The 26438-nt window shown below is 34.4% G+C and overlaps 1 protein-coding gene across 1 annotated transcript in view; it reads left to right on the forward strand.

The window, feature by feature from the left end:
* The window catches only part of RERG (RAS like estrogen regulated growth inhibitor), an 80750-nt gene extending 60645 nt beyond the window's left edge, over positions 1–20105 (forward strand). Inside the window, exons 3-5 of the mRNA XM_074194369.1 lie at positions 10710–10766; positions 18654–18727; positions 19571–20105. Coding sequence (XP_074050470.1) covers positions 10710–10766; positions 18654–18727; positions 19571–19978 — 539 coding nt within the window. The 3' untranslated portion in view covers positions 19979–20105. The remainder of the gene's footprint in view (positions 1–10709; positions 10767–18653; positions 18728–19570) is intronic.
* Positions 20106–26438: the final 6333 nt, after the last annotated feature.

The following is a 26438-nucleotide window of genomic DNA, read 5'->3' on the forward strand; positions in this document are numbered from 1 at the left end:
TAAATACGAATTCTCTTTTCTTTATCCTTGATATTTGGGTTTTCAGGTGCCCTTGTCAGTGCTGTTTGCTATGCAATAATAAGGGAAGACCTCTTTTCTTTTGTCTGTTTGAGATATATGAGCAAAAACATTATGAGTTTTTTTTCATTTTGAAGACAGTTTCACTTCTATTATCACATTCTTTGTGTTTGATGTCATCTTTTCTCTCATTTGCTGGAGTTTTGCATGAGGAAAAGAAAGAAGCTTTCTGTCCTCAGAGTTTGTTTTCTCATTTTCTGAAATTCATATTCTCTCTGGTTGTCATGGTAGCTGGCCATACACACACACACACACACACACACACACACACACACACACACACACACATATATATATATTATATATATAATATATATAATATATATATATATATATATTCTCATAGCTAAGGAGGGACAAGTCCAGTCATATTAAGTATTGAATGATGATAGTAAACATTTGAGGTTCAAAAATTATACTTCTCAGAGTTCTTTTTAGAGACCCTTTATTCAAAGGAGAAATGCCAATCACATTGAACTGATTAGTTTCCAAATAAAACATTAAAATATATTTTATGCCATCTGGTTTCCTAAAAATCTCAGGATCCTTTACATTTAGAATAAAACTATTAATAATTTTTATAGAAATAAATAACATTGCATGACAAAATTAGAATGTCTCTCAGATCAACAGAAAAGAAGGTATCCCTGAGGTGCTGATGATGGTTTTGTAATGAGAGGTTCCTTTTTACTTTGACAATAGCTGGGTATTTGATGTTGAATTCCACAGAGACTTTACATCAATGTAAGGAATGACTCAAAAACATCATACCAACCATGGATGAAAGCATTGTGATAATTATCAAATATACTACTCTGAAGCTGTGATATCTCAGTGGCTATTATCTCATTAATGAGTGTATATATTTGTCCAGTAATACACATTGCAATCCATCCAGGACCTCTCATAAATCCTCCACAGGTGATCCACTCCAAGTGCCAGGGATCATCCTCTGGTTCTCTTGACATTGTATGGATGGCAGGTGAACATGTGTTTTTGATAAATAAATAACCCATCTGTTTTTCTAGTCCTATAACTTTTTAATATTATTTTTATTGATTTTTGTGAGAAATTTTCATTTTTAACTCATGCACCTTTGAATGACCCTTGAATTTAATTCTTCAAAACTGTTGTATTCTAGGACTCAGAGCCAGACAATATTACCAGAAGATTATTGTTATTAAAAAGGTAAATCTTTATTTCAGAGAGAAGCTTGGGTCATTAAAAGTATTATACAAATTGCCAGAGGCAAACTAACCCCCTCTCCCTTCTATCAGTTTAGTTCTGAGTCCAGCTCATAGTCTACTCCTCACTGCCTTATGTAAAATATATGTAGGAATGAACCAGTTCTATGGACTTTCCTTTCATGTTATCATTTAGACATTTACAGTATAGACTTCAGGTTATAATGTAGACCACAGCCATTTTTTATCCTCTTGGTTTTTCCTGTGTAGATAATTAATTGCAACAAATTCTTTGAATGCTTATGGACATCATTTGCTGATGTTTATTTACATCATTTATCACATTTTATATCATGTTACAGGACTTAATCCAATCAGTGCAATATCACCTATTAAAAGCTCTCCACCTAATAGAACTATTTCTTCATTTAAGCTTTATACTAGTCACTCAACATGAAAGTGCCAGGTTCCTTGGGATCATATTTTCCATTTTTTATTTCTTGAGAGGTATTAATAATCAGATCATTGTCTAACAAAGTTTTATTACTTGCTACTTTCTCAAGGAAACTTGTAAAATTTTGATATGTACATAGGAATTACCTTTTGAAATATTATAGAATATAAGATCCCTGAGAGCAGGAACCAATTCTGTTTTTGTCTTTGAATTTCTATTACCTAGCATAGGGCCTTGCACATATAATAAATGCTTATAAGGAGGAATTCATTTAGAGAACTTTTTTTTAAAAAGGGGTTTCTTTCTATGGAATCAAATATTTATCAAAATACCATGGGAGCTTGTAGTTCTTACACCTTTTAGTCAATTATATAAGAACAAAAGTATGGTCTTCTACAAATGTTATTTACAGAGGTCTTTCCCTTCCCTTTTCATACTTTGATTAAGGATGCCTCCAATGAATATATAGATTTTCTAAAGATGAGAGAGTAGATATATAACAAAAAAAACTTGAGATTTTTCCTACAATTTGGTAAAATATTAATATTAATAATAATAATAGCTAAAGTACATATAATGATGAAAATTTGCAAAGGATTTTTTGCATATGTAATTTAATTCAAGGGCTATTCATCTCAGATCCAAAGAAATCTTGTAATATTTTGTTAGCTATATTTCGATATAATTGGTTTCCTTTAAAATCCTACATTTTTTGATATTTAGAACATTATTCTGAAACGGTTTCACTGGACTGTCAAAAGGGTCCATGGCACACGTGCGCACGTGCACACACACACATTTAATTTAATTAATTTAATTAGAGGCAACTAAGTGTTAAGATGATGAGTACTAGATCTGATTTTGAGTCCAGTCCCAGATATTGTGTGACCTCTGGGCAAGTCCCTTAACCTGTCAGCTTCAATTTCCTCATCTACAAAATGGGGATAATGGATTTGTTGTAATGACTAATGGTAATAATTTGTTAAACTATATAGATATTGGTTATTAGTATATTTACTTCCAATATTTTTATTTTTTTCATGGGGACATCCCTTTATTTTCCAGTTTTTAAAAAGTAGGATTACAAAAAATTACAGATTGTGAACAGTTAGCAGCTCTAACAATCTTGTAGTAAAATTTTCTTGTTTAAGAGAGAAGAAAACTGAGGCTAAAGAAAGAGAAGTGACTAAATCAGGGACACAAAATCAGAACAAAGGTGGCCCACATTGAATCAGCCTTCTCAGAGACTGGGGGCGGGGCTAATAAAAAGATATAGGTTGGTCTTCTCTTGACCTTGCAATGGGACCTGACTGAGCACCTAAGCTGATGAACTTTGGGCTGTAGGATCATCTGACTGGGAATTGCTTGTATGTCCCTAAATCAAACAGGGGCTGACCACTGGAGCATCCAGAACTCTCTTCAGTTACTGTGCTGAGTCCTGTCTCCAAGGCTGTAAAATCTGGATCTTTTCCTGCTTGAGTTGAGATCAAGGGGCATTTCACTTGGGAGATACAAAGAGGGTAAAAGGTATTATGCTGATTTGCTTTGGAGGATCTTTTCTGTTTTGTTTTATTTTTAATTAATAAGTATTTATTTTTTTTCCTCTCCCCCCAAACCCAATTTAAAAAGGAAAGAAGAGGGACAGCTAGGTGGTGCAGTGGATAGAGCACCAGCCCTGGAGTCAGGAGTACCTGGGTTCAAATCCGGTCTGAGACACTTGATAATTACCTAGCTGTGTGGGCTTGGACAAGCCACTTAACCCCATTTGCCTTGCAAAAACCTAAAAAAAATTAAAAAAGGAAATAAGACAAATAAAGCCTTTCACATAAAAATGAAACATTTTATTTTGGATGGTTTTATAAAGTTTTTATTTTATTTTTTTTGGTAGATTTTCTCTAACTCTGCAAATAGTGGTGAATTTTTAATCCAAATTTTATCATGGTGGTCTTATTGCAAATATGGCATAGATAAGGTCAAGCTCTGTCTGCATCTAATTTTCACAAGTTATAAATCAGATCTTTTATTTCCATTTTTGGAAGGATGGTAGCTCCTCTGTGGTTGTTGTTGTTGTTGTTGGTGGTGGTGGTGTTTGCAGAGGAAATCAAGCCCTTTTTTCAGGGTTACTCCCCTCAATGCACCTACCAGTGAAGGATCAAGGTGTGTTTATGTCATATTACACATGAAAGTGACCTTGCCTAGGTTAGAATTACATTCCTCACTACTCCATCCCTTAGGGAGGGCAAGAGTTGTTTCTTTGTTTGTTTTTCCTTCTTTATTCTCTGTCACCCAGGGCTTCAGCCTGTCAAACTGCTTTAAGCAGTAGGACTTTAATCAATGTTTGCTAAAGGGTAATATGTGGAATGAGCTGACAGTGCTTCCCTAACTGGGACTCTCCAAGCTAATGCTGGATAGCCATCAATGGGGGATATGGAGATGCTTGTTGGACCACTGGATGGGCTGAAGGAACTCAGCTGTCCTTTCCATTTCCAAAGACTTGGATCCCTGAGAATCAATGATTGAAAAAATGGTGCTGGCAATGATTGATGGTTCTTGAGGGGGGAGGGGAGAAAGGGAGAGGGGGGGAGAGAGAGAGAGCCAGAGCCTTCACATATCTTAGGGTCATTCCCCTCAGTTCTCTCAAAATTGCATCACCTATATATAATGTATAATGGACCCCTTTGTAAACTTGGTCTAGTCTCAGTTGCTATTGTTTTTCTTTGGTAACATTTCTCCTTCCTCTTACAAAACATCTGGGACTATGATATTTTATTTCAAATGCAGTAACTCCATTGAATTACTGCAAAAAAAAATGTTCAAAAAATTTTTTACAGATCATCAATCTCCATTTCTCATGTGTTATTATCCTTCAAATGAGATAATCTGAATTAATAAATGCTTGGTCCCTTCCCTCTCCCCATTCAGTTTCATTCCTAAGAATCCTCTGAATTACTTTGTTCAATTGGCTCTCTTTCCAGGTTTTCCATAAATTTTTTTCCTCCACTGCTTCTTAGTGATTGATGAAACAACATTTCTGCAGCCATTCACCATTTTCTTTTGGAAGATATTACAGCTAAGTTTTTATTCCAAATTGGTGTGGCCCTTGACTGCCATCTTTCTTCAATTGGCAAGTAAATCTAGTATTAACTGTGTAGCTTTCCAGCATCCCTTGGTCTTCTTGTTATAGAAATTGATTTACATCAAATATGTTCCCTAAGGAAACAGTGATAATATATTCTGATTTTGCTCACTCCCTCCCTCATTGCAAAATGACACAAAAGAAACAGAATTAAATTACCATAGCTGCTGGCATTCTGAGTCATTCTGAATAGCTAGTTCCTAATCCAAGTGGTCAGTGAATTGAAAGACTACTAAGAATTGAATCATATTAATACTTATATTCTCATTACAATTAAAAATACAAGAAGGAATCTTTAATAGAATGGAAGGCTCTCTTATAGGTTCCCTTGGGGAAGAAAAAAAACAAATAACAAAAGTTCAGTGGAGTTGGTTTTCTCATACCCACAGGCAAAAAGAAATATTTTGTGTGACATTTTGACAACAAAAATTGCAGTGCTCATGATAAGCTTGTGAAATAAGACTACCGTGAAAACAATCACAGATTATTCATTTTCCTTGCAGAGGTAGAGAAAGCCTAACAAAAAAATAAATAAAAATAAAATAAAAGCTTTATCAAACATCCAAAGCAAAATAATTTAAATTTCTTACAAAGGCTTTATTTCTCTTCTTTCCCTTTTAAATTGGGTATGGGAAGAGAAAAAAAATAAATACTTATTAACTAAAAATAAAACAAAAAGAAAAAATCCTCCAAAGTAAATCAACTTTACTACTTGGTGACTCATTCCAAAAAGAGGGATAAATGAGGATGGTAAGTAAAATGAGACTTTCAAAAATCATGAATTATACAAAAGATTCACAACTATATATTTTATATTTATTTAGTAAAATAATAAGCATGAACTTTGCATGACAGGGACCATATAGCATCACACACACACACACACACACACACACACAAAGAAAATGAAATTGATTCTATTTCAGCAGATAGGAAGTGACTCATTACTGATGTAGGAGTCATTCCTGAATTAGCTGTCCATACAAAACTACTTGTTATAGCAGAAATCAAAATTAGTAGAAACATGCCCAGCTCTCCCCCCATTCCTGAAAAATCTCCCCTTGACCTTACCATGGCCTCAAGGTATTGTCCTATATCTTTTTTTTTTTCACAGCCAAATTCTTGGAAACATCTGTCTGTACTTGTTATCTTCATTTTCTCATCTTCAACTCAGTTCTTAACCTCTTTCCTTGTGACTCCTGTCCCTATAACCCCTTGTCAATGATGCTATACCCAATGGCCTTTTGTTGTCATCTTTTTTAATACTCTATAGCATTTGATTCTGTTGACTAACCCCTCCTTTGGAATACTCTAGTTTTCTGACCCCACCTTGTCTTGGTTCTCTTCCTTCCTGTCTAAGAAATATTTCTAAGCACCTTATCAAGATTATTAGCCATGGTCTACTTCCATGTGTATGTCCCTAGGATCCTATCCTTTCCTCTTATCTCTGTATTTTCATGATGTAACTGCTTTCAAATTTTCCTTCTACTATCAGGTCACTCATTAATCTTCTTTCCTGTTTCACCATGCAGATTCTATTCTCTAATTATGGATATTCCTCTGGGTTCTATACTAGACTCTCTTCTCTTCTGAACTCTTTTTTTCAGTAACTCATTCACTCCCAAGGGTTTAGGGATCATCTCCATACAAATGACATGTATACTTATACATAATCAGGAACATATGTAGAAATACATATACTTGTACATATATCAATATATATAAAATTCGATATCCAGCTTCAGAGCTTTAAGCTCATGTCACCAATTGCCTAGTAGATGTTTCAAACTGTCACACATAGAGACATCACAAATTCAACATGTCCAAAATTAAATGCATTATCTTTCCTCTCTCCCCTCCCTTTTTCCATGCTTCCTGTCTGTCAAAGGTGCCATCATCCTTCCCATCTCCCAGGTTGATAACCTTATCCTTATCCTTGCCAGTTTACTTAGTTGCCAAATCTTGCCTTTTCTCCCTCCATATCTCTAGAATGTGTTTATAATCTCTTCTCTCTAATTACATAGCTACTACCTTAGTTGAGAGAGTCATCATCTCATATCTATTTGCAACAGCTTCCTAATTGGTCTTCTTTCCCACAATTCTAGTTCATCATACACACTGCTGCCAAAGTATTTTTCTTTAAGTACAAAAAAAGGTTTAAGTATTGCACTATGAAGTAAAGTACACAGCTTCCTTATTTAACTAACTCCAGTGGTTTCCAGTTTCCTCTAAGATATACTATAATTTTTAGTTTTTCAAGTATTTCTCAACCTCTCTTTACAGCATCATTGGATATCACTTTCCTCCTTTTCTTCACCCAATTAAAGGATGCCATTCAGTCAAATTGACCTTTTTTCTTTTTCTCACACAGCATGTTCCATATGCTGTCTTTGTGTCTTTGCAGTTGTCCTACATGCCAGAAATGTACTTGGTCCTTACCTCTGCCTTACGGAGTCCCTTTTTTCATTTAAAATGAAGTTCAGGCACAAGCTTTCCTGACCCTCCACCCTCCCCTCCAAATCCTAGTGCCCTCTCCCCCAAACTTTCTTATCTTTAAATTTTTTGTGTATTTGTATTTATTCAAGTTTTATGATATATATATATATATATATATATATATATATATATCTTTATAGGTACTTGTTTTCTTAATTAGAATGTAAGAACCTTGAGAAGCTGGATTACTTAAATTTTTATTTATATACTTAAGCATAGTGTTTGGCAAAAAATAAATAGTTATTGACTGTTTGACTGAATAGCTTCCTAATTATTCTCATTGTCTCTAGTCCATTCAATACACAGCTGCCAAATTCATTCCTAAAGCACAGATCTGACCATTTCATATCCACCTGGGTGGCTTAGGAAATTTCTGTGGCTCGTCATTCTCTGAAGGGAAAAAACTAACTCCCCCGTTTAGCATTTAACTCCCTTCACAAGCTTCACAATCTCCATTTACACACTACTCCTTCCTAATGTGCCCTTCATCCTTCAGACTGGTTTATATGACATTCCCTTTTCTTCCACTGAACCTTAATACAGACTGTGTCCCATGTCTTAAATGTTCTCCCTCCTTATCTCAACTTCTTGGGACCAATAATTATGTCAAGGATTAGTTCAAGTGCTACCTCTTGCAAGTCACCTTTCATGATGACCCTCATTTATTAGTGCACCTCTTTCTTGAAATCACTTTGTATATGTTTGTATGTAGTTCATATTTTCTTATTCATAAAGACTGTGCCTTCCCCTGTTTCCTACTCCAATTATGTATAAATTCCTTGAAGACAGGAACTCTCTCATTTTTATATTCTCATCTTCAGTCCTTAATACATTGGCTGATGTAAAGTAAACATTTCTCAAGTGCTTAATAACTACTTCTCTAAGCTAGCCTTTAGTAAATAAACACAGCCTATTGGCAGGATTGTCCTGAAGTCTTCCCAATATAGCAGCACCTGTCAGAGCCTGGGTTCTTCTGGCATAGCCTTTAAGGGCCCAGAGTCACCTCTTTCCCAGGAACAAGAAGAAGACTTAAACTGCTCTCTACCAAAGCTCAATCTTATTAGCACAATATTCTTACCTGTCAAGGTCTTCTTAGATCTTGGTTGTTTTATGTTAACAATCTTTCCCACCTTTGTGTCACCAGCAAATCTGATATGTTCTTTCAGTATATCCTACTCAAGTACAGGATAAGAATTTGAAAAAAGCTATCAATAATTACAGAAAAAATACTTCAGTCCCTAATCATTAGAGAATTACTAATTAAAGCAATTTTCAAGTTCTCCCTTACACCTATTAGAAATGTTGAAAAGACTATAGAAAAAAATAAGTATACTTGGTGGAGTTGTGGAAAAGAATTTGAACTATGCCCAGAAAGTTACAATTTTGCATATCCTTTGATCCAGCTTTATTACTAGACCTATAACCCAAAGAAATCAAAGAGAGATGAAGAGAACTTATAGGTACAAAAATATTTACATCTGTTTTTTTACAGTAGTCCAAAATTAAAATCCAAGGCCTCCTATTGGGGAATGGATTAATAATTTGTGATAGATTAATGTGATTGAATATTCTTGTGTCCTAAGAAATGAAGAAAAAGGACAACAAATTGGGAAGGTTGTTTATGAACTGATGTTAAACAAAAGTGATAGAGATTGAGTTCAATAGAATGAAAATAGAAAATTGATGGATTCCTCATAGAGTTGAAGATCTTAAAATGCAGAAATAGCCATTTTCAGACATGACTACAATAGAAATTTGTTTTGTTGAACTATTAGCTATGCATTGAGGGCTCTATGTTTCAGAATCTTTTTAATTTGCTCAATGAAGATTGGATGTAGCAGAATAAATAAATTAAAATGTTTATTAATTGAAAAATACAAAAAGATAATAGAGAAGTGTATATTTAAAGGCCAAGTTTTAATAACCTGAGTAGATAATGCCAGATTAATGAGGCACTATTTGATTGGATTTTTCCAATTAATGATCTTTAAACCAAAATTTATTTTAAGGGAGAGATACTTACCCCTTATGCTACTTTAATCATTTACGTTTGAATTGCTTTTTAAATGCATATATACATCACATTCTGCTCAGATTATTTAAAGAAATATGCCCTAAGTGAGCCAGTGCCAACTGGCCATTTCTATCCTAAGAGTTTGTGAACTCATTAACAATGTCTCCAGCATTACTAATATTTTGCTTCAAATGGAGTCATACTTACCATGATAGAAGGACACAATGTTAACTTTCAGATCCAGTCAATTGGTCTTTTTAGTTTTAGCTGTTCTCTCTCCCTTGCTCATTTATATGTCAGCACTACCATTAGTATACTCCTATTTCCAAAGACTGTTGAGGAACTCATTGACTAATACTGACCTTATCATATTCCCCAATTATACAGGAAATATTCAAGATATGCATATTCTTTAATAATCAGAAGATTCATCAGTTTATCAGCGTGTTGCAACTTTTCAGATGGTGCAGATTTCAGCCCTTTCATGCCTTAGTGGTTGGTCCTCATGACTTACTGTTACCACTAAAATAATTCAAAAACCTTTTGGTTATAAGTCAATATATTGATTGGTGATAAAAATCATATTAGAGTTTTGAGGAATAAAGTATTTAGTACTAGCTCTTTTGCCCATGAAAATGTGATTCTGGCATAGATAACTAGATAGATATGCTCTTGGCCTTTATCCTGCCATCTTCCAGGTGAAATGGTGTCCAGTTAATATTCACATGATTTTATTGTTTACATGTGTATGCTAGTTCTGTTTTTTTAATTCAAGTTATAATAGGCTTCACATTAGTGTTAATTGAATGACAGATTATTCCATCATTTTGAAATACTGGGATTTTTAACCCATTTTGTAATTGATGACCATATGTCATCAATAAGGAAACTAGTGGTTTTGAAATAGTATTAATTGTCATCTTTCGTCCATATCAACCTTTTGTGGAGATGCTCTATATTGAAGAACAGTGTACTTTTGTTGTTGTTTCATTCTTTCATTCTTTCCTATTTGAGGTTTTCTTGGCAAAGATACTGGAATGGTTTAACACTTTCCTTAAGACTTGCTTGTATGCAGAATCTCCCAGCATATTTATCAGCTCTCTGAACAGATTAGCTTCTAAGAACCTATTCATATGCTTTTCACCTATTAAACCAGACAGCATATTAATTACTATTAAGTAGATTTTGATCCAAAATGGAATGACCATAAGGTGTTTAGATTGGACAAATTGAAACTTCTCCTCCATGGATAGATGGAGTAGTAGGTAGAAAATGTTAAGCTAGTATTCAGATGTAGATTTTGAAGTTTTAAAATTGCAACTGAAATGTGTCTTCTTTCTTCCACAGCTCTGGTGGTAAGATTTCTGACCAAACGGTTCATCTGGGAATATGACCCAACCCTTGGTAGGTCAAGTTTCATGTTAACTTTTTTCCATTAAAGAAAAAAATTATTTTTCTATAATCTACAATGTTCTTTTTTCTTTAATCTTTGACTTGTCCATTGACGTACTTCAGTGACTCATTATGGTGTGATAATAAACTTATGCCATTAGAGTTTAACAGTTCTTATCCATGGAAAGGCTTTAAGTATGCTGAGTTAATAAGCATTTATTAAATTCTTGCTATATTCCAGACACTATGCTAATTACTGGGGATACTAAGAAAGACAATACCATGTTGTCAAGAACCTCCAGTCTAATGGGGGAGCCAACATGAAAACAAATCTCTACAAACAAGATAATTTCAGGTAAATTGGAGATAATCGAAAGAGAGGGAGGGGTCTCTTGTGGAAGGTGAGATTTTAACTAGGACTTGAAGGAAGCCAGAGAAACCAGGAGATGGTGAAGAGGAAGAAGAATAGTCTGGGTAAGGGGGAAGACAAGTGAAAATATCAGCAGAGTCTCCTAGTGATATATTCTGTCTGTTGACCAAGAATTCTGGTGTAGCTTTGGAGAGGCTTAAGACCAGACAGGCCTCTGGCCTTAAGGACAATGACATTTTAGGACACAGCATGCTCAAAGGCTATTTGGGAAGTCAGAGAAGATGATCTTATTGGTGGCAGATATATTCAGACAAACCATATAACAGATCTTCTAGGGACTTGGATATCCTTGCTTTATTAAGCAATGTTACAGACACCTCTAAAAGGTCTTTGCTAGATCACTGTTTCATGTTGTTTATACTCAAAATACTCTAGACATTTTGTAAGTACAGAGAAAGTAATTGTATCAGTAAACAATTCCACGATTGTTTTTATTACTTTATATTATGAAAATGTTTGTTTTATTCTGAAAATTTTAAATTAAAAAAAAAATTCCACAGCTGAGGTTGCTATCTGGGGGGAAGCAATGAGTTGGCCACAGTAATCTAGTTGGTCCACTCATCTAGGATTCTAGCTATAGTTGTAGAATTATTTTATTTTTCTGGAGAGTCTTCTTGACATTTTCTTGATTTAAGACCTTCACTCAAAGATGACTAACACAGTGGATCAACTACCAGACATGGAATCAGGAAGAACTGTGCTCAAATCCTGCCTCAGATACTTATTAGTTGTATGACCCTAGGTAAGTTATTTAACCTTCCTGTGCCTCTGTTTGCTCATCTGATAAAATGAGCATAATAATAATAATCAGCACACACCTCCTGGGGTTGTAGTAAGGATCAAAAGGACAACATAGGTAAAGCAATTAACAGACTTTCAAAGTGCTATATAAATGTTATTTTTATTAATTATCAATATAGGGACAGCTAAGTGGCACAGTGGATAGAGCACCAGCCCAGGAATCAGGAAGACCTGAGTTCAAATCCAGTAATAATTGCTTAGGTGGACAAGCCATTTAATCCCATTGCCTTAAATAAATTTCTAAAAAATTTTATATTATCAATATATTGGGGGGGTATTTTCCTCTTTCTGTGGAAATATATTTCCTTCCTCTTTTTATTATTCTTTTAATTTTATTTGGAGCATTTTTATCTATTTTAAGAGGGAACTCATATTTTTATGAATAACTTCTCACTTGACCATTTTGCCAGAACTCCTTGACAATCTTTTTTGAAGAAGATGTTTTTATATGAGAGATTTGTTCTAGTAAATATAATATAATATTCAAGGTAAATTCAAATGAGACATTTTTATATCCATTAAATTCTTTCTGCCTGTACTTTAATATTATAAATACATATATATGTATGTATGTATATATATATATATATATATATATATATATATATATATATATATGTACTTATCATTACTCCAATAAGTATAATATCAGGATACTTAAGGTAAAATTTTACTTAAAAATACATTCATATTTCTTTTAATTTTCCTCTACTTACATACAGTGGGAAGGGCATTATCTCTGGAATCAAAGGGCCTTTCTAGATCCCATTACCACTCTTCTATATATACTTGTTTGCTTTTTCTCTTTCCCATTAGTATGTGATATCCTTGATGGCAGGAACTATGCTTTTGTCTTGCTTATATCCTCAGCACTTAGCACAGTTTTTGGCATGATATAAATGACTAATAAATGCTTGTTGTTTGTTTAACTGATTGGATCTGAGTTTCCTTATGTATAAAATGAGGTTCTAGATTTTATAAACTTTTTTCCATGAGCATATTATGGAAGGGATTATGCTTTCCATAAACAAATGACAAATAAGCAGAAAAATATAAATTATATTTATGAAATGAGGACTTTCCAGTAAAAGAAAGCAAACAAAAATTTATGAGCTCATAACATATTTGTTTTCTTCTGTAGTCATCAGTTTACAGCTATTGCTATGTTTTAAGTAGTCATGAATTCCTTTTCAATTTTTCTCCAAGAAATTTGCTACCAATGGGAATGTATAAACTGATTTTTTGACATATTATTCTTTTCCCCAAATATAAATATAGAAGAAACTGTAATGTAAAATGGCTTTTAAATGTGGCTGCTAAGCAACCAAAGCTTTGATCAGAAGCTTTACAAGCACAAGAGTGTCAAATCTCTGACTCATTCCTAGACCAGGATTTCATTAACTCTCTTGCATTGGGAATTGTATTTCCTTGTCTGCTAGTTTACAGTCAGCCTCCAAGCTAAGAAATCCCCAATCCATCCACCCGGTCCATAACTGAAGTGCAGCCAGAGTTTTGGCTGTCCTTGGAGTTTAGAAGATTGCATAAAGAGAGCTATTTGCCTCTATCAAATCCTTGGTTTCCTAGGTTATTAGTCTCAATACCAGCATTCAAGGACTATCTACCTTGTGCTGAAAACATAGATGCTATAGAATTTTAGATCAAGGCAGTAACATAGAGGTTAGCTAGCCCAACCAGCCCTTTCTGTTTATAAAAGAAGAATAAATGTTTAGAAAAAGTTAAGTGATATGAATCCGATGAAGCAGCAGATACCCTGAGCTCTGCCTTCTTTTCATAACCATAGAGGAATTGACTCATTTACCAATTTGTTGAGTCCTGAGGGGCTAAAGAAAATAAATGTTCTGTTGTAAATTGAGAAAGATCTTACACCTAATTTTTATATTTCTAATATATTCTTAATACTTCCACCCTCGCGGTTACTATTCTGGTAAAAGTGGCTTCTGTGTGCTTCAGTCATCCATAGGGGATCTATCAGCATCTGTACCTCAATTTTTGATCCAACACTAATCCCTCTCTTCTGACTCTCTGTTTCTCTGTCTCTCTCTCTGTCTCTCTCTCTGTCTCTCTCTGTGTGTCTCTCTTTCTCTGTCTCTCTGTCTCTCTCTGTCTCTCTCTCTCTCTCTCTCTCTCTCACACACACACACACACACACACACACACACACACACACACACTCATGATTATGATGGTCCTTAGAGTACACGGAGTGATGAATGCAGAGCCAGAGAAGGAGACCTGAGTTCAAATCCTCAATGAGCTACTTCCTTAGTGGTAGGACTCAGAGCAAGTCATGTAAACCTCTCCCAACCTCAGTGTTCTCATCCATAATAGGAATAATAATAAAATGCCTACTGCAGCTGGCAATCGTGAAAATCAATTGAGATAATAATGCACGTTTAATGCATTTATTGTGTTTAATGCATTGAACAATATTCTATAAATGCTAGCTATTATTGTTGTTACTTTATAATTATCATTACAATGATATCTTTTATTCCATTTCTTCCATGACTGTCTTTATTGGAAGTCACTTTAGCGCCTTTGGGTCGCCTAAGATTTAGATATTCAGAAAATATGGTTTAGTGGGCTTTAACATCATGTGGGAGCTTGAGAATTGAAAAAATTGTGTCATTTCCCAAAAACAATACATTCTGTTTCCTCCTATTTATTTCTAAGCCCAGGTCATTATTCATCTGAGGTACCCTTATTGCTATATATGTATTCATGGAGGAACTCAAGGTCTCCCCACACAACGCTCTATCATCCTTTGTATAATAATAATAATAATTAGTATTTATATAGCACTTTAAAATTTGCAAATTGCTTTACAAATATCAACTCATTTGATCTTTACAGTAATCCTAGGAGGTAGGTCCTATTATTATTATTATTATTATTGTCATTTTATAGATGAAGAAATGGAGGCAGACAAAAGTTTAATAACTAATTCAAGATCATACAGCTAATAGTTTCTAAGGCTAGATTTCTTCATCTTAGCTGGTTTTTATTTGTAGTATAATAACTTTTGGGTTGCCATAGATGAGAAGATCTTATTCTGAGGGCCCAAGTGCAATTAGTAAAACATTGTCCACAAATTAGTGCATTTGAAGTAACTAATTCTCTTGCTTCCAGAAAATATTTATGCTTAAGAAGGTCCTTAGATAATTCTGTACATCTGCAATGCTCCTTGTCTTTCAGTAGCTGCAGTAATAAAGCATGGTTGATGGATGACAAGATGACAAGAATGCGGGGGAAGAATGCAAAAACATTTTCTACTTGCTCCCCACCTTTGAGGAAGCTAGCAACAGTTTTATAACTTTTACCATCAGTTATTGTAAGAGTTATCATTTCAGTGAGAAATAGTCTGAGAATAATATTATTTCCAATGTCAAGAGCAAAGAGAATTTGGTTCTTCTATTCTGCATCAAGGAATAATTATTTTTCTTCTTGTCATGAGGTCTGGCACAGTCTACATAAGTAGACATCCTTTGCTTTAACCAAAAGGAAACAAAGTGGAAAGTTCACTTTAACCTTTTCTAAAATATCAAGTTTTTCAGTAATTTATCTTACCAATATATGGATGAGGCTTTTTATTGCTTTGTTTGTTTTCACAGGCATGCACAAGTATAGCTCTCTCCCTTAACTCAGTGATTAGATGTTAGGATTTTGGGGTGATGCCAGATGTGAGTAAAGCAATTAGAAACAAATATTTAAAATACCAAATAGGAACACAGAGTAAATCCTGGGACTAAAAGAATAAAGTCTTTCTCAAGAAGAGGGTATGAATGAGTTACAATTTGTTTTGTTGGCAGGAATGATCTCATTAACTTACAGTTCCTTAGAAGAATCAAGATTTCTGGGAATTATAGGAAGAATGGCATGAATTGATGCAAAATGAAGAAAGGAGTGTGAGAAGAATAATAAATACAATTAAATCAATAATGTAAATGAAAGATATAAAAAGAGGAAACAGAACTTTAAGTCACCCATTCTTGCTTTCTGTTAGCAATCAGTTATTAAAGTGGAAAAGTATGTACCATCACTCAAAATTATTAGGTGGTTTTGCTAAACCATTTTTCAGGAAATATACATTGTGTGTGTATATATATACATATATATATATATATATATATATATATAGAGAGAGAGAGAGAGAGAGAGAGAGAGAGGAGTCTTTCTTTGTTAGAGTGTAGCTGTTGTGTCAAAGAAATATGTAACATAGATATTTTGAAAAGTAAATAAAAACTAATATATATGCATGAAGCCTTTGTAAAGGCAAAACTCATAATGAGTTTGCCTGAAAAGAAGCAGTCCTTAATGAGAAAGGAAACCAGTTAAAATAAAAATATTCACACTTGGGTAAAGTCAGTATTCAAACCAGATAAAATGACTCTTACCACCCACTGTCTCTGTTGCAGCAGACATTTCCTCATTTCCTACATTTAGTCTTTTTCTTTTCTCTGTTAGCAAACAGTCAATTGATCATATAACTTCATTTAATTTTTATTATGTTTCTTTTCTCCTTACTGAGGAATTTAATACTTGAGGTCCATATCAATTTATTGTGGAAGGCATAGTGAAAAATCACCCTTATTTTTTAGGTGACTGAGAAGCAGATGAAATATAGCCCCAAACTTTGGTGGCTGACAAATCTTCAATAATAATGCTAATCAGTTAAAAGAGGGAGCCAGCAAAGACCATTTAAAAGAGGGAGCCAGCAAAGATGTGAGGATAAGAGACAACACAAGGAACAGCAAAGGAACAAACAGGAGTGCGGATGAATATCTGCCTGAAGCATGTATGACATTTCCTGTGACAAACTGGATGGAGCATTGATGATAAAAATGATTAAGACAGAATATTTTTGAGGACTCTAACTGTAAATGGCATGCTAAAAAAAGCTAAATGACAAAAAATAAGAATAGATGTGCCCTTCTTTATGGAGTGATTAGAAAATCAATCCAACCACAGACATGTATTGGGTTTCCATTATGTTTCAGGTCCTCTGCCAAACACTAGGGTTACAGGTATGAAATAAAGTAGCCCATCCCAGATAGAGTTCTGAGGGATAAAGTGATCAGAATCACAGTGAGGTCAGAAACTAAGTTTAGATGAGATGCAGGCAGATATCATAAGATGAGAAATTGTGATCATCTGAGGCATTTCCAAGTTTTTGATCAAAGAAGTAGAGCCTTTGTGGGTGATAAAATCAGTGCCATGACTATCCCTGTGTGTGTCTGAAATGAATTGAAGAAATTGTGGAATTTGAGAAAACTGATGAACTAAGAGCATAGGTTATTTGAGAGAACATTAACATTTATATGTCAGTGTTATATGTTGACACATTATCACAATTAATGATAATATGTTAATAATAATAATATTATGCATATATATGTTACTATATATTTAAGTCCTATATATTTAAGGGCAGGAGTTGAGGAAGAGAGGAAGCCCCTTATGTCTTGTACCCCTTGAGAAAAGATGGAGAATGAGAGTACTCACCATGAGCTGGGTTGAGTGAGATTTCAGAAGAGAAGAGGTTTCTGAGTGATTACAGCAGCAAAAAGTGAAGTGGGAGTAGAGAACAAAGAGTATTCCAAACTCTTTGGAAAGAAGGTACACTCAAGGTGATAAGGACTACAGAAAATGACCAATGGTGCCTTCCTAGTGTGGCTCATCATCCTCTGGTCAGCTTAGACTTCTGATTCTCCCTCAAGGCAGTGGAGTCTAGTCCCCCCTGAACCATCAACAGACAGCTTCCTTAAGGTGGCATCCTTCACTCTTGACCTTAAGCTCCCACTCAACCAGGTCCTAAAGTCCACCAGACTTCCAAATGCCCACTCTGGACCATTTCTTTCATTACTGCTGCCTCAGCCCTTCAGTTCCATTCATTTCCTTTCAGCATTTGTGCTGACCATAAGGTAAAGACCATCCTGAAGTTTGGAGCTCATGCTTGCCAAGTAGAGCATGGATATGTAAACCCAATTGCATATGTGCCTGTTTTGGGAAGGAGAAGATCTACATTTGGGATGGACAGGGATTATCAAAGAAGAGGAAAGTGGCTTCCTCCCTGGAGGAAGGATTTATACTTAGATAAAGGGAAATGGAGAAAAGAGGGAATGGACATCTCCAATGTTATAATTTGGTGATCTTGATTCCCAAACTCTAACCTTTCATTCCTAAAATTAATAATTAATGGTGCAGTGAATCTCTCCTTCTCTCTCTCTCTCTCTCTCTCTCTCTCTCTCTCTCTCTCTCTCTCTCTCTCTCTCTCTCTCTCTCTCTCTCTCCCACTTCACCACTTCTCACTCTACATTTCTGAATTCAGGAGGTAAGATGGAATTCTCATCTTACATTATTTTAACTCTGCTGTGAATATCTGATCAGATTATAGTGACTGTAGTGACTTTGACTTTGCTTATTCCATTTCAATAAATATATTGACTATGTGCTATGTGCAGGGACTTCTGAAGCTGAAGAGAAATAAAAAGATCAAACAAAATTCCTTTCTTATAGAATTACAAACTTAAATGCCACATACAAATCCACAAAAAGATATATTTCCATTAGTGATAATCCAAGCCTTAGGTACTAAATTTATCTCATTTATATCATATTCTTTTTTCCTTTTCTTCTTCTTTCCCTAGAATCAACTTATCGACATCAAGCAACAATTGATGATGAAGTTCTTTCCATGGACATACTAGACACAGCTGGTCAGGTAAGTAAGGGGTTCAATTTAAATGTGCCCTGGTGTAGGTACTGATAGAAGCAAAACTAGGATGCTGGGTGAAATTGCGCAATCACGATGGGTCTGTATAGCCTAGGAAATATAAATAACTCTAGAATAACTATTAAAATTGAACACTTATATGAGGGACTGTATTGATAACTAGAGAAGTTCTTTGCCCAAATTATCTAGGTATTAATATACTACCACTCCTGAAATAATCTTTACAGACAGTACAATTCAGTTCAATATTTGTTTAGTGCATAACTTATGCAAGTTACTGATCAACTTAATGCTGGCTTGGGTCCCAGATACCTAAGTGCTACATCTTGATTGCTTTGAGTAAAATCCTGTGTTTACAAAGCCCTATTACTGATCACATTCTGTTCAGTATACTTTCATTTAGCTTACATTTATCTTGGTTTACAGTACTCATTGGGAGAAACCCATAATTATTATTATCATATTATGATGGCTTTCAGTGATTAAAAACTTTTGCTGAGAACCTACTTCATGAACTTTACTGCTAGAGACTTTTACTAGGAAACCAATATCATAACTTTCACTGCTTAAAGGGATACACATTATTATGGCTTTTACAATTTAATGAAAGCCCAGGCTTCCAACCAACCAAGACCCTACACTGATTTAAAATTACTAGGGTTCTACTATCCAAGCTTCTTGAGAAAGTCAATCTATGAATGTACTACTGAATGACTGTTGAGACTTGTAAATATGTGTAACACTCAACAGTTGATATTAATTAAGGAAAGGCATTGTAGGCTCAATGCTATTCATCATCAAACTCCCCAGTTGTTGTTTCTCTGTCCACAGGAGGATGCTATTCAGAGAGAAGGACACGTGAGATGGGGAGAAGGTTTTGTGCTGGTCTATGACATTACTGACCGGGGAAGCTTTGAGGAGGTACTCCCACTTAAGAACTTGCTGGATGAAATCAAAAAACCTAAGAACGTGACTCTGATCTTAGTGGGAAACAAAGCTGACCTAGACCATTCTAGGCAAGTTAGTACAGAGGAAGGAGAGAAGCTGGCTACTGACCTGGCCTGTGCATTTTATGAATGTTCAGCTTGCACCGGAGAAGGGAATATCACAGAGGTCTTCTATGAGTTGTGCCGGGAGGTCCGGCGTCGGAAGATGGTCCAGGGCAAGACAAGGAGGCGAAGCTCAACCACACATGTCAAACAGGCAATCAACAAGATGCTCACCAAAATCAGTAGCTAAAGAGCTATGTTTCTTGAAGAATCCATTCTACAGCAGGATGGGCTCTTTGAAAATACAAACCAAATGGCCAAATGGTGTTTCTCTCTCTCCCTCTCCCTCTCCCTCTCCCTCTCCCTCTCCCTCTCCCTCTCCCTCTCCCTCTCCCTCTCCCTCTCCCTCTCCCTCTCCCTGTCCCTCCCTCTTCTCTCCCTTTCCTCCCTCTCCCGCTTCTTCTTCACCCTCTGGGAAAAAAAAGAAAAAGATAAATACACTATCACCTCTTTTGGCAAAGGGGAATTCTATCTACTTGGTTCATATAGTTCAATTATATGTTTATGCTTTTAAGGTTTTTTTCACTTTTCTATTTGCATATAGTACATTCTGAAGATATCACCTTATTTTAGGAGACAGTCAGTACAAATAGAATTGGCTATCTTTCAGAAATTTACTTCATATTAGGAATATTCTAGGACTGGAGTCCATTCAAAGGTATTTCTTCCCTTTCCACAGTAGAATTTGATTTCCATTTGTGAAATGTTCTATCATCATCTGATTAGTTCAGGATTCTTTTCCATGAATATACTATATGAACAGCTGTGTAATGATAAAAATGAATAAAACCAGATCCCTCATATTAGGTCAGGGGACATTTCTCAGCTCTTTTTTTCATGTACCCAAACTAGAGATAAAAATGTACCATAACTGAAAACCTATGAGACATTTCTTCACTAATGTACTACCCCCAGAACTACCTTTGTTCCTCTTCTCTTGTTCCAACCTCTTCAAATTGAAAGTTTAGAGTAATTGGTGTTAGAAAGTACTTTTCTTCATATACTAAATTTGTTCTCTTTCTACTTTCTTGGAAATATGCAACCAACTGACATTCATAGTCAAGATTCATTGCCTCATGGGAAAATCAAAAATTACCCTGAATATGAAGCTAGACAACCCTTTCTTTTGAAGATTACTATGCAAATAAATTAAATTTTAAAATATAACCAAGGATATCTGTAGTTTCTGTGTGGTTACACAGCCTAGAAAATTTGGGACTAAATAGATTGTATAGCTAATAAAAATAAAAGTATTTAGCTAAATTGATCATTTAAAATTCTAAATGACTCCCAATTAAACTGAATCTGATACCTCTTTTACTTTAAATAATCTTTATTCTAGAACTGATAGGTCAGAAATTTTGTGATTATTTATTTCCAAACTATATATTTTACAAGAATTATAAAGAATACAAAACTTTGGAAAGGGTAGTATTTCCTTGTACATCTTTATAAATAATATGCCTGTAGAGTCATACTCTGACATGTAAATCATCATCTTAGCTATGGGTTCTCAAAACTGTTGCCTACACAGTAGCTGTCAGATTCTCCCAAGCTAGAGAGACAACTTATACTGAACAAACTGTAGATTTTTCCCCCAAGATTTGATCTAACTAACTTCAGAGAAGCCTTACCTCAAAAGTTGATAATTAATTTTTGACTTTGGCAAATCATGAAACCATATTTTAAAGTGTCAAGGGGTTGAGAGACATTGAAGTATGCCTGAGTATATATAAAAATGAATTTTCACAGAGGTAGGATAGTGATTATCAATGTCTATGTAAGGATTAATGATTTAGAAGATAATTCTACAACAACTGGGAAAAAGACAGACAAAGAAACACGGGAGGGGGCTAGAGAAGTCCTTATTCACATAACTGTTTTAAAGATTAAAGTAGATAAGTTTTGAAACATTATCCAAATATTCACTCATTGCCTTGTGATGATAAATTTTTTTAACTTGAACCATAAAGTTATATTAGTTTATGTACAATTCAATTTGAAAATTTTAAAGCAGTTGTCTATGCCTTTATCTTCATTTACAAAGATTTTAAAACCATCTGATAATTTGGGTTTTCATTTAAGAGAAAAGAAACAATAATTATTGTAGCTAATAAAAATCCCTTTTTCTTTTAATTAAACTTAGTTTAGAGTTCATCTTCAGAGATTGTTAGAGAAGATGTCTACCCTACAGCAGAATGAGAAAATAATAAAATCTAGGGCGAACAATATGACAACTTTAGGCAGATTTTTATTAATCATGATGCTAATATCAATATAAGATACATATTATAAAGTTTGAAAGTTTGAAAAATGCTTCACATATGCTATTTTTTTATTTGAGCTTCAAAACTTTGAGGTCAATACTGAAAGTATTTGTTATACCTAGTTTCTGAAAGGTAAAACTGAGGCTTATACAGGGGTGGTGATATAGTCACATTGTTAGTTGAGGTTGAATTAGCATCCAGGTGTTACCCTTTTTAAGTCTGGCACTCAATCCATTGTGGAAAGCATGTTCATTGTGGCCCTTAGCTAAGATTGATGAAGAACTTGTCTGGCGAGTAAGCATAAGACAGAAATCTAGGCATTTATAAATAAGTTATTTTTCTCACATCTTAGATCTATGTTTAAAAGTAGATTGTTGGTGCTACGCTTGGGCTAATAATAGAACTAGGTTACAGCTTTTGGATGTTTATAATATGCTTTAATTCTAACATATCTTATTTCATTGACAAGATGAAGTTAGAAAACACCAAAGAGTCAAAGGAGCAAAATTAAACATGATACTAAGTATCTTCCCTTTCCAAAGAATACACAAATACATTCTTTAAAAAAAATTAAAAGACCAAACTTGCAGTTTCATTGATATAAGGAACTCCCAGAAAAGAGCTTTCTCTCTCAATGAAAAGGCACCTTTTCTTCAATTTCTAGTCTGAGAGAAGTTGCCTAGCTGACCAAGATCATAAATGACTTAATATGAAGCAGGCAGTCTGCATGGGGCAAAGACAGACTTGACTCCAGATCTCCTAATGCCAAGCCCAGCTTGCTATCCATCATGCTACACTGCCTCTTGAGAACAAAGAAATAAATAAATTTTATTATTTTCAATTCTGGAGTCATGTGGTTTCTGCTGATGATAATTTCTCCTTTTGATCTACTCCTGCTCATTTGTTTCATTAGGTTTAATTTAGCCCATATAATTTTTTTTTAATCCCAGCAGTTTATAAGATTTTTTAAGATACTTTTCCTGTAAAGGTAAATGGTATACCAATGGTATACCAAAATGTTATAGAGGAAAAGTGTAATCTTACCTTTCTCAGAATATTTTAGTAAGCATTTAATGTTCAGGCCTCTGTTTCTCTGCCATGCTCTACCCCAAATATTGTTCATGCTCCATTAGAATCTCCACAATATAAATGGGAGAATTAGAGAGAACAAAGTGGATGACATTTTGTCATTTGTTGTTGATAGCCCTGGTAAGTGACTGAGTTGAAAAAGAGGAAGAAGTTATTGGCTAAAATAAAGTTTGGGGATAATAATAGACCACATTGGTCATCCTATGAGAAGGAAAATTACTACATAAGTAAGTGTTATAAAAATATACAGGATTTCATAATGGGGTTTGTTTATTCTTGATTAACCAAATAAAATCAGGTTTTTAAACACAAAAAATTCAATTTTATTGCAGTTGGAAATTTATGTGAAATGAATTGATGTGCCATATCAATTCATATATATAAATATATATATGTGTATATATATATATATATATCATATGTTACATTCTATTACTGAAACTGCAGCTCTCTAGTAGTGGTATGCACTAATCTGTCAGCAAAATGAAAGAATAACTATTTCTTCCAGAGTAGAACTCCTAAAGCTGTCAAGATGGCAGTGTTCACATTAATTTAAATTAAACTTCTATTTAAAATAGTGCTAAGATATAGTTTCACAGTCTGGGATTCAATACTTTCTATAGTCAATTCAAATTTATCCATGCTAGTGAGTTCTACTGAGATATGACACCCACAGATAAATTTGAAACTTCATTTGATACATACACACATCTTTACAGACTCATCAGAATTGCTGGAGAAGAAAACAAATTATCTAATTTTTCCCTCTTGCTTATTTCTGATTTTTCACCTTTGGTGAAAGTCACAAAAAAAGAGGGATGAGAGAATGAAAAGGAAGGAAATAGTAGCAGGAAAGAGGGGAAGCCAAAGTACTGGATATGCAACAACTTTAAATCAGTGAGCATGTATTAAACATTTGCTGTCTGCTGGGCACTGTGCTACTGTTGGGGATTCAAAGACAAGAAGAAAAAAAAAACAATCCCCACTCTCAAAGAATTTTCTAATCAATGCATGAATAATTGGGAGTTACTTATATTACTCAGCTCAATGATATACATCCATTAACTTATATTCTCAAAATAAAAGATGAGAGGAATGTGTGTTTAAAAATTCATTATGTTCTTTTTTAAGCCTTTAATTGCTCTTTATTGAAATATTTACTGAAATTTCTCCCTGTCATTCCCCCAGGTCTAAAGATTCTGGCACTTTATTTTAGAAGAAAATGTTCATACATCTTTTACATATATGTGTTTATGTATGTGTATACACACATATAAATCCTAGATATATGTATAACCCATTTGTAAGGTTGAAGCTTTGATTCACCAATGCATTTTAAAATTTTGGTGTAATTAACTTATTTTATTTGAAATACTGAGATTATAATAAAAGATGTCATTTTCATATATATTGTTATGTCTTTGGTATTCTTTCTTCTGATCATATTAATAGTATTTAAAGAATAAGAATTTCAGAGTAGGAAGGAGCATCAGAAGTTATCTGGTCCAACCCATACCTAGAATGAATCCCCTCAACAACATACCTAATTGGTATTCCTCTGCATGGCTTCAATGTACTCTCCACCTTTGCATTCTGTGGTCCAGCCAAATTATCTCTATTACTATTCTGCAGATACAATATTCCACCCATCATCTCCATAGCTTTGCACAATAATTCCTCCAAGCCAGGCAGGGCCTTCTTTTGAAAAAGCTCTGCTTTTTAGATATCCCCAGCTGCAATTGCCTATCCTGTAAAAAAGAAAATACCTGTAATAAATCTGAACAAGCTTGAATGTGTACCTGTTGCCTTTCCTTGCCCATTACATTGTCTTGGAACCTGGATTTAGAGGGAGATGATCCAGAAGTGGACTGAGGTGGAGGTTGCTCAGAGTACCTCTGAGAGGTACTGTTCACAAACTTACCCCATCTTACTACACATTAGACGATGGGAGAAAGGAGTCCAGTTGGGGAAGGGGAGAGGAGACTAACAATAGGTCAGGGATCAAGATTTCATTAGGAAAAACATTTTTGAATTGTTTTGAAGAAAGCAAGCAATGCAATGAAGTGGGTTTAAGGAGAAAGTACATATATTCCAGGCATAGAGTAGAGCTACATAAAGAGACACAGACAAGAAATGGTTAGTAATGCATGGGATTTAAAAGTTTGTGTGTGTGTGTGTGTGTGTGTGTGTGTGTGTGTGTGTGTGTGTGTGTGTGTGTGTGTGAGAGAGAGAGAGAGAGAGAGAGAGAGACTCATTTTTCATTTTCAGTGTCTTTCCCCATGCCTACTTTTTCAAAATAATGGAATGTCTGTATTTTAAAATACAAACAATTTTGTTCTTTCTTCTTCCTTTGACGTTTAACTATTAAAAAAAAGTACTGTAAAGAACTCTGATTCTGATTTTTAAAAATGCTACAAGGCAAAAACTTTTTAAAATAACTTACATTTATGTAATATTTTATTGATTACAAAGTAATTTCACATTCATTCTTTTGTTTGATCCTCCCAACAAATCTGTGTTCTAAATAGAGTAGGAACTTCAAAAAACACTTTATTGATATCTTTTGATGTATTTCTTCTTCTCTGGGCAATGAACAATTCCTTATAACAATGAATTTAAAGAGGAAAATGAAATGATACAGTTTAGCAAAACTAATTTCAATTGTCTGGCAAATTCTGCCCTAACTCTGTGTTCTCCAGAGCAAAACTTCTTGGTCATCATTGAATTGTAAGGTCCTTTAGATCAGGTACTATCTTTTGTCTCTTTTCATATTCCCAGCACAATTATTGGCACAAAATAGGTGTTTAATAAATATTTCTTGATCTATTGGTCATCATAATTTCAGAGTATTCAGTTTTGCCTTCTTGTTCTTTTTACTTTCTTTTTTCTTTTCCTTTCTTTTCTTTTCATTGGTACAGGAAACTCCATTAAGGAATTTCTGCAATATAGAGTCCTAGAGTTTCCTATGGCACTGAAAAAATTAAGTGGCTCGCCCAGGGGTACCACAGCCAATGTGTCCTTCAACAGCCTTCAGTCAGGTCTTTATGAGTCTAAAACCAGATTCTATCTACATTAGTGATACTGCCTATTATTTCCTATTGTTCAATGAGTACTACTTTTATATTCTACATGCTACAGTGCACTATTACATTTATGTTCCAAAACTTGTTTCTCCCCCACATTACTTCCATGTATGCTTTTTTTGATTTCCTTATGTTCATTCTATTTCAATTAAATACCCTTCTTTATTATTAACTTAACACAAATGTCTCAATATACAAAAAAAGGTCAGAA

This window comes from Macrotis lagotis, chromosome 7 (assembly GCF_037893015.1).
Source record: "Macrotis lagotis isolate mMagLag1 chromosome 7, bilby.v1.9.chrom.fasta, whole genome shotgun sequence".
Lineage (NCBI taxonomy): Eukaryota > Metazoa > Chordata > Mammalia > Peramelemorphia > Peramelidae > Macrotis > Macrotis lagotis.